The 10,000-nt window shown below is 32.2% G+C and overlaps 1 protein-coding gene across 6 annotated transcripts in view; it reads left to right on the top strand.

The window, feature by feature from the left end:
• LOC124426984 (probable myosin light chain kinase DDB_G0279831) overlaps nucleotides 1–10,000 on the top strand; it is a 67,698-nt gene that overhangs the window by 55,326 nt on the left and 2,372 nt on the right. For all 6 annotated transcript variants that reach the window (XM_046969348.1, XM_046969349.1, XM_046969350.1 and 3 more), the window contains 4 exons: nucleotides 1–633; nucleotides 4,041–4,404; nucleotides 5,042–5,238; nucleotides 8,726–9,115. The exon at nucleotides 1–633 is cut by the window's left edge and continues 557 nt beyond it. In XM_046969348.1, coding sequence (XP_046825304.1) covers nucleotides 1–633; nucleotides 4,041–4,404; nucleotides 5,042–5,238; nucleotides 8,726–9,115 — 1,584 coding nt within the window. The remainder of the gene's footprint in view (nucleotides 634–4,040; nucleotides 4,405–5,041; nucleotides 5,239–8,725; nucleotides 9,116–10,000) is intronic.

Genomic DNA, 10,000 nt, shown 5'->3' with positions numbered 1-10,000 from the left:
GATAGAAGGATCTCGTTGCAGATAACGGGAGGAGCAGGAGAAGGAGGAGAAGGTGAAGTAAGAGCTGGAAGAGATGACGAGGAGAAAAGGAAAGAGGAATCGAGGGAGCCGATTTTTAAATTATCCGAGTATAGATCGAGTACGACGAATGTCGTCGAGTCAACGTGTACAAGAATCGTTGGATCGATCGACGACGATAAGGGAAATGATGCTAATAATATCGAACGAGTAGTCGTTTCAAGGAACGTATCTGGAGTTACCGCTTTAGCTGCACCATCGTCATTTAGAAAATTGTCCTCTTCCGTTGGCGAGCTAAGTTATGGTGGTGGTTGTGGTAGTACTACTACTACTACTACCACTACTACTACTACTACTACTGCTACTACTACTATTGCTACTACTACTACTACTACTACTGCCACTACTACTACTCTTCATCGTGTACTCCCAGACGTTGCTCCTGTCTCGGTCAGACCTATATATCCTTATTGTCCTTATTCTCCTTACGGTAGTCCCCAGGGATCGCCGAGGAATCGGAGGAGACCTCTCAGGGAGAGTAGGAGAGTTTCCATCGATAACACTCAAGGTGGATTACAGTTGAACCAGTACAGATTGTTGGACAATATCGGACAGGTGAGATGATCTATGATCTTAATCTTCTTTTGGAATAAAGTACGATAAAGTTAGAATTATTATTGTCTTCCGAAAGAATTTTCTTTTCTTTTCTTTTTCGATTTTGTTTTCTTCTTCTCTCCTTCTTCCTTCTTCTTCTTCTTCTTCTTCTTCTTTTCTGTTTTTTTTTTCTTTTTTCCTTTGCTATTTTTTTTTATCGAGTATGATTACACAAAGTGAGTACTTAGTTAAAACGATCGATGCTCGAGCATGCAAATGCAAAAAAAAAGAAAAAAAAATAAATAAATGATAATGATAGAAAAAAAAAGGGGGAAGGAAAAGAAGAAAAAAACAAAACAAAAAATAAAGTAAAGAGGAAAACGCGTTTAAAAGAAGCTCCAATCCAATTTATTCTCTTTCCCACTGTTACTGAAGATTTGTAGAAATCGCACAGTTGGGTTCCTTTTTATGAAATGAGAATCTTGGCAACTTTGATGCCTCCTTTTTCAACCCTTCTTCTTCTTCTTTTTCTTCGTTGTGTAAACTTAGACATGGTTGGAGGAGAATAAAAATAGCCGAGTATTTTTAATAAAGACTACCAATATTTATAATCATTAGTTTTATATATATATATATATATATATATATATATATATATATGCGTGTGTGTATATTCGAAAAAAAAAAATCATGAAAAACATAACATTTCGATATCCTTTTTCATTTTTAGCCAGGATAATCTATCGTCGTATCGCGTTTTATATATAACGTTGTAAGTTAATAAATGATATAAATAAAACACGATCGACGTATTTTATATTATATAAATAAAATTTCGAAAAAATTTATAAAGAATAGAAATTTCTCTCGCTTCAATGGGTTTTCTATTGGAAATAATAATAATAATAATAATAATAATAATAATAATAATAATAATAATAATAATAATAATAATAATAATAATAATAAAGAAAAAAAACACTTTTCAAAGGTGATCCAACGAAATTACAGTCGACGAGTTTTGATAAAATCTACGATGACCTTTAACCTTCTCGATTGTCGTATGAACGACGGATCTTGATAATCTTAAAATGGCCGAAACTTCGAGGAGGAAACTGTTCCTTTATACTTACTTATGTGTTTACGCTCATGTTTGTTTGTATGTATATATATATATATATGTGTGTGTGTGTGTGTGTGTGTGTATACGGAAAAAGAAAGAAAAAATAAGAACGAGAGTAACAGTGAGAGTGAAAGGGAGATGGTCGATAAGACACGTTTCTTTCGTTCAAACCTTGGCTCGCCTCGAGGGAACACTTAAGAACACCTTTTTCGTATATCTACGTCGAAGCTTTACGTGCAGATCGACATAGCCATCTTATAGCAAAGTATAAAATTATGGAGGGCTCCATTTGATTCTTCCTGTTCAGTCTACACTTTCCGAATTTTTCCTATTACTATAACTTCAATGAATTTTTTTTTTTTTTTTTTTTTTTTTCTTTTATTTTTAATCTTATCCGATTACTATCTCGATCTCAAATTGTATAGTATTATTTAAAAAAAAAAAATTAATCTCGAAAGTTAGAACGTATGAATGAATGAATGAATGAATGAATGAATGAATGAAAATAGAATGAATTAATGAAAGAAGTAAGATGTATGAATGAATGAAAGTATGAATGAATGTAGAATTTATGAATGAAAGAATGAATGAATGATATGAATGAAATTGTTTGGCTGATCTTTTCTTTTTTCTTTCTTTTTTTGTTTTTTTATTTTTCTCAAATCGACAGTCCGAAAGTTTTTTTAATAATCTGAAAAACGGAAATTGGCCTGAAAAGTTTCGAAAGGTCCGATAATCGATTTTTAAAATCACCTAAGAAATTTTGGCAACCGTTTGCACTTTACTCTAACACTTCCCTACTACACTACTTCGTTGGCCTATATACGCTTCATAGATTATCGAAATAAAAAAGATTAGAAAATGTCTTTCGTATTTTCCATGTCAATGTCGTTGCATCGATGGTTCGTGTTGTTATTGGAAATCGATTAGGATAATCCATTTGATACGATCGAAGATCGATTAATAACGAAATAAAATGAGAGTGAATAAGAGAAATTTGATAAACTAGCTGTTCTCAATTTCTATTGTCTAATCGATATTTAATGATTCGATCACATAGATCAGATAAAATGAAAGAAATTAATAGTCGATTTAGATTTAGAAAAAAAAAAAAAAAAAAAAAAAAAATAAAAAGAAAAAACTAATATTGACGATAAGTTATCTATTTATCAAGATACGTATGAGAAAGTAAATAAATAAATAAATAAGTAAACAATAGTAGCAATGCGATTCGTATGAGTTTCTTTTAATTTTTCTCTTTCTTTTTCTTTTTTCTCTTTCCTTTTAAAAATTCATCGAGCAGTAAAAAGAAAATTAATAAAATTTAAAAGTGCGAAAGAGAATGATGATATCGGTTGGCGTTTAGCCCGAGGCGCCGGCAAGAAGAATCTCTGCCCGGTATAATTAAAGTCAAAGTCAAATTGGCCGCGTTGGTAGTTCGAGATCGAGCTCGTTACCGTCGTCGCAACCAGTAACGACGGCAAATTAATTACGAGAACGTCACGTCGATTCAACGATGAAATAATAAAAGCTAATTGGGACGTTAGTTTTAAATTGCTTTCGATTTACGTATTTCCTAATCTTCGAAATTTTAATCTTTGATATCGCGATTATATGAAGACAAATATTTCTTTTCTTTTATTTATTTATTTATTTATTTATTTATATATTTATTTCCTCAATTCAATTAGAAATAATATTTCGTTCGAATTATTCGTTCTCTCTCTCTCTCTCTCTCTCTCTCTCTCTTTCTCTTTCTATCATATTTCTCTCTCAAAGAACATATCTTCACGAAATAACGATTTCGATTTAACGAATACGAATCATTTTACGATTGGACTCCCCTTTTATGCACGCCACGTCTTATAGAAAAGTTTAACTCCTTCCCCTTCATTCATTCTTTTTCGAGTGAATCTCTCCCACGCCATTCTCCTATTCGTTTTGTTTAATCGAAACGTAACTTCTTTCTTATCTCTCGCAACTATTAAATGATATTATTAATTCTATATATGTATATAACGAACAAGTTTTAATCTCAAACTTTTCGCATTTTAAACTATAACAGTTCTACTTTGAATTTTATTAGATACTTATTTACATTACGGATTGAAACGATTATATACATATATATATATATATGTATATATATATACCCGCGAAAAAATATATATAAATACATACATACACACACACACACACACACACATATATATATATATATGTGCATAGATATAAGTGTGTAGATATTTGTTGAAGAAACTATAATTAATCTCTTAATAAAGTTTTCTCGTTATTCGCACGATAGGGTTCATACGGTATCGTAAAGTTAGCTTACAACGAGGAAGACGATACACACTATGCGATGAAGATATTAAGCAAAAGGAAACTGATGAAGAAGGCTGGTATTTTCGGTAGAATGGCACCCGGTAGAAAGGGTACCGCGGATCCTTTGGCTAAGGTATACAGAGAGATAGCTCTATTGAAGAAACTGGATCATCCGAACGTCGTCAAGTTGGTCGAAGTACTCGACGACCCGGATGAGGATAATCTTTACTTGGTATTCGAGTTGGTACAGAAGGGAGAAGTTCTACAGATACCAACCGACAAGCCGCTCGATGAGGATACAGCAAGGAAGAATTTTCGGGACGTCGTTATGGGTGTCGAATATCGTGAGTTCTTTTCTCTCTTTCTCTCTCTTTCTTTCTTTACTCTTCTTTTTTCACGTCTTTTCTGGTTCCTTTTTTTTTCCTCTTTTTTCTTTTTCTCGCCCGCATCTTAACCTATCAATCGTATCTTATTAATTGAACCGTTCGAACATACGTACGTTCCGTTGAACGATTTAGGTAATTAGAAAAGAAGAAGAAGAAGAAAAAAAAAAGAAAAGAAAATATCAATCATCTGCTTCATATAACCATTTCTTTTCTATATATATATATATATATATATATATATATATATATATATATATATATATATATATATAGTTTGACTCTTAAAAACGATAATATTGAAATTGAAAAATATTAAGATCGTTCACGAAATATATCTCGAAAGTGTTTAATTGATTTTTAATAATAGATCAAAATAATGATCTAAGAAAGACTTACGAATTATCTATCAATGGATTATCGTAGAAATGAGTCATTCTATATTTTTTTATCAATGTTATCGTAAGGATAAAAATCTTATGCATTTCCTTTATTAAGAAAATAAGAAAATTAATGCTGTGATTTCGATTGTAATTCTTTCTTTCTGTTTCTTTTCTCTCTCTCTCTCTCTCTTTCTTTCTCCTAATCTTTTTCACAGTACATTATCAACGAATAGTACATCGCGATATTAAACCGAGCAACCTTCTGGTGGATAGCGATGGGCGCATAAAGATCGCCGATTTGGGTGTTAGCGCGGAATTAAGGACATCCGGAGAATTGTTATCTGGACCAGCCGGTACACCGGCTTTCGCAGCACCGGAAACAACCACGCCCGATGCTCATTATTCCGGAACGGTAAGTACTTAAAAATAATTAATTAATTAATTATTTATTTATTTATTTATTTATATCCTTAGTTGCGCACATCTAGAAATAATTTCAATTTGCGCACATGGGATATGGTGCCGGGACATTTTGAACGACCTTCATTTATACGGAATGAACAATTTTGAGCTCCCAAAAAAAAAAAAAAAAAAGAGAAAAGAACAAAAAAAGATACTGCATATTCTTTGAAACCTCGGATATAATAATCAGTATAATAATGCGTTTGTAAATGCATTTCCAATCGTGTTATTAAAAAAAGAAAAAAAAAGAAAAAATCATGGATCATCCAACGCCCAAAAAAGAGTGTTTCAATTGATTCTAAATATTTTATTTTATTATTTACGTAAGCGACACGAAAGTTACGCGAAAACGTGATTATAATAAAACGAACGAAAGCGATGGATCTTCGAGCATCGAGCTCTTATTCTTTTTCGAGTCTTTCTGTTTTTGTTTTCTTTTTCTTTCTTTCTTTCTTTCTTTTTTTCTTTCTTTTGGTATGTCAATAAAATGGATAACGGATGACGGCGCTCTCTCGAAACATTCGATATATCCCTTGGAATTTCTATTTCGTATTCGATGTTGTTTATACGTCGAACGAAAAGATTTTCTTTAGGATATAGGAAAAGGAAAAAAAGAGGGATGAATTTTTTTTATCCCTTTTGCTCGTGCGATTTTACGAAATACCTATCTTTTTTCTTTTTCTTTTTTATTTTTTTTCTCTTTTTCTTTTTTTCTTTTTTTTTTTTTTTTTTTTTCCTCTAAATACATCTTTTCTCCGAAGAAGCTCATAATACGCAACGGATTGATCTCAAAGGAATTTTAGTAATTGGTAAAATTGTCGAGGGGGAAAAAAAAATCGATCGTTTTTCTTCCTCTTCTTCTTCTTCTTTCTTTTTCTCTTTTTTCTTTTCTTTTTTTCATTCGTAAAAAAAAAGTTCGAATACATACCTAAGTACATGATACGTGCGAATGAATATCAAAGGAATTTTCATAGTTCGTGATAATTGTTGAGGATAGAAAAATCGATCGTTCTTTCTTTTTCTTTTATATTTATTTTTTTTTTTTTTTTTTTTCTTTTTTTCCTTTTGTTCTGTTTTTTCCTTTAATTCAACGAACGAGAACGTGATAGAACGGACACGTTTCTATCTGTCTCGTTATCCTTAGCCGTGCTAGTAACTCATCGTGAAAGTTTCCTGGCCAACGGGTCACGTGCCAACGTGTACGGTTATCGGACTAGTAGGATAAGAGTTCATCGATCGAACGTAGACGATGGGAAAGATCCAAGAGAAAATCCCAGCTTTTTTCTTTTTTTTTTTTTTTTTTTTTTTTTTCTATTCGACGATGGACAATTTTGTCTGGTTAGGATTTAAAAAAGAAAAAAAAAAGAAAGAAAAAAGAAAAACAAAACAGAAGTTTCGAGGATAGCTCAATCGTTATGCGTTGAACGAATAAAACGATATAAAGATATCGTTACGATAATAAAATGAATTTAATTATGTATTTATTTACTAATTGATTTTCTTTCATCGTAAAATTAAATAAAGAGACATACAGAGAGCGGAAAGAAAGAGAGAAACAGAGAGAGAGAGAGAGAGAGAGAGAGAGAGAGAGAGAGAGAAAGGGGAAGAGAAAACAAATAGAACGTAGGTTAATCGTACTCGTATTATCTTGAGTGTTGATCTCCTTGATATATTCATTATCGATGTTATTCAGGAAAAGGACTTTATCGATTTTCATTGGCCGATATTAAAATCGTGATACCAGGCGTAATTACAGAATGTAAATAACCCTTGGCCGAGAAGCTTCGTAATCGTATTCCTCGAGCGAACGGTAGTTGTAACGTAGTTTGCTTAATCGAGATTACTCGATCGGCATCGAATGGGATAAGGTCATTTTCGAAGGTCGACGTTTAATACTGTTTATAACGACGAAATTGAAATTAAACGATTAATCGACGTGTTTATTACTATTTTCTCTCTCTATCTCTCTCTGACAAAAATTCGAGTTTTTTGTAAATCATTCGATCTTTTTAAAAGTCGATTAGAAATTTTCTAGACATATTTCAAGGATGATCTTAATTTTTCAATTTCAAAATTATCCAGTCTAATTAAAAACCAAATTATAAAGAAAAAAAATAGTCTCGTGAAGGATCGCTTTTTCTTTTTTTTTTTTCTAATTACCTCTCTCTCTCTCTCTCTCTCTCTCTCTCTCTCTCTATCTATCTATCTTGCTATGTCTATGTCTCTGCCTCTGTTTCTTTGTTTATCTCCTTTTATAATTGGTTAATCAGATACAATTAATAAATTGGTTCAATTTTTCGTTCTAAGTTTCTCGGTATCGCGCGTTTCTATTTCAGGATAATTGGCGAAAGACAATTAACGAGATCGCGTACACAGAGAAGAAAGACAATTAAGAGAGACTTAATTACTTCTAAACGCGATAAGAATAGTAGTCCTCGACTTGGATATCCATCCTAAGAGATTTTGTAGTTAGTAGGTACCGGTATATATCGTTTTCACGTACTTCCATCGAAATAATTATCTACGGTTGTTCTCACGAATTCCAACTTGTCGTATTCGCGAAATCATGAATGCGATTTACGAGAATTTGCCAACTCGAGATATAACCGTAGCGTGTATAACGCGTTAGGATCTAATGAAAAGGCACGTTGATAAATTGTGTGAAGATAATGCGTCTTGTCTGAAGTGATAACAAAAACACAGAAATAGAGAGAAATACTGAGATAGAATAATATCCGAATTATATGTATATAAACTTATTATGAGCTTATGAAATATTTCATTAAGAGATAAATATTAAAGAAAGTATTTATTTATTTTTTTTTTTTTTTGTTTCTTTCCTTCTTTTTTCTCTTGCGAAATATCGCAATTTTCCTTTCGTTTTCTTTGTTTTTTATTTATTTATTTTTTTTTTTTCATTTCTTTCTCTCTCTCTCTTTTCCTTCTTTAACGACAAAAGTAATTAATTCCAGTTCGTTAAGTTGTTCATTCGATATGCTTACGATCGAGTTAGCTCGGAGCAATAGAAAATGATCTATCCAGATTCTTGAAGTGTCGCCTTAAGCCATTCGACACCGTATAATTTTCTCTCGGACGATCCATCAAAATGTTAACCGCACGTCGAAGATTACCAGTAACAGTGAATGACCGCAGTCTCCTTTTTTTTTCCTCCTTTTTTCTCTCTTTTTTTTTCTTTTTCTTTCTTTTTTTTTCTTCTTCTTATTTTTTCTTGATAATTCTTGACTTGATAATTAAACCGCCGTAGCTTAACCGTTATAAATCTATTACACTCTCTCACTCTTTCTCTCTCTTTCTCTCTGGTTTAGATCAAGTATATATATATATATATATATATATATATATATATATATATATAATTGAATAATTATTTACTTTAATTACATTATTTATTTATTTATTTGTTTATTTATTTACAGCCATGCGACGTTTGGTCAATGGGCGTGACACTTTATTCCCTGGTTACCGGAAGAGTACCTTGGGACGGTGCAGGAAGTATAATAGGCGTTCATGCTGCCATACGTTCGGAACCTTTAAAATTTCCAGAGAATCCGACCCTCTCGAAGGATCTAAAGGATCTCATTGTAAGGATGCTGACGAAGGAGCCAACCGAGAGAATATCATTGCAAAGATTGAAGGAACACGATTGGTTAACGGATACTGGAAAGGATCCATTGCCGAGCGAAGCGGACAATTGTCGACTTCCGGTTACGGTTACCGACGAGGAAGTAGAAAGAGTCGTAACCAAAGTACCCAAACTGGACACATTGATTCTCATTAAGAAAATGCTCAAGCAGCATAGTTTTCAAGTAAGACAGTGTTACGCTTGAAAGAAAGAAAAAACAAAAAAGAAAAATGAAAAAAAATATATATATATATATATATATATATATATATATATATATATATATATATAGGACTCATAAATTCAATTATTTTCAATCTATTCGTTAATTTGATTTCATCGTTCATAACTCATAATACTTAGATAATATAGGTAATATAGGCAGCTTTAATGGCATGATCGTCATTTATAAACAATAAATCACACATATATATGCGCTTGATATATATATATCGAAGCATCAGAAAGATCTTGAATTAAAATACAATATTCGATTTATAATCGATTATTCCCAATTCGCGTATTATTCACGAGCGAAAACTCATCTGAGCTATCTTATTTCAAAGAAATTTCTCTATGCTTTAGTTTTTCTTTTTTTTTTCTTTTTTTTTTACTTTTATCCCTCGTTGATATAACCATTCGTATATTTTCTCGTTTTCTCTTATCGTCGAGTTTCATCCCGTCCGTTCGTCCGTTCCCCTCTCCCCCGCATCTCTCTTTGTGCTCTTCCCACAACACACACTCTTTCCCTCATCCTCCTCCTCCTCCTCCTCCATTCCTCGATCTCGTTCGTATCTACTCTAGCTTTGAAATTCGATTGCGCGTTCAGGGATGCGGTATATCGTAACCGCAATATGTGCGGATATGTAATCCGGTTTCACTATCGTACGATCGGCCATAGTGCTATACATTTATTAAAACGGATATGATAAGACAATAAGGTTACCATAACCGTTCTGCTTTATCGAGGTCGCTCGAAAGATCCTATATAAATAGATCATCCATCTTACCTTTCATTCTTTCACATGTTTACAAGTCTATGAATTTTTTTTTTTATTATATCTTTAAA

Source organism: Vespa crabro, chromosome 9, assembly GCF_910589235.1.
Source record: "Vespa crabro chromosome 9, iyVesCrab1.2, whole genome shotgun sequence".
NCBI classification, from domain to species: domain Eukaryota; kingdom Metazoa; phylum Arthropoda; class Insecta; order Hymenoptera; family Vespidae; genus Vespa; species Vespa crabro.
Note: the sequence above shows the minus strand (reverse complement) of the source record. Positions and strands in the feature narration are given on the sequence as shown.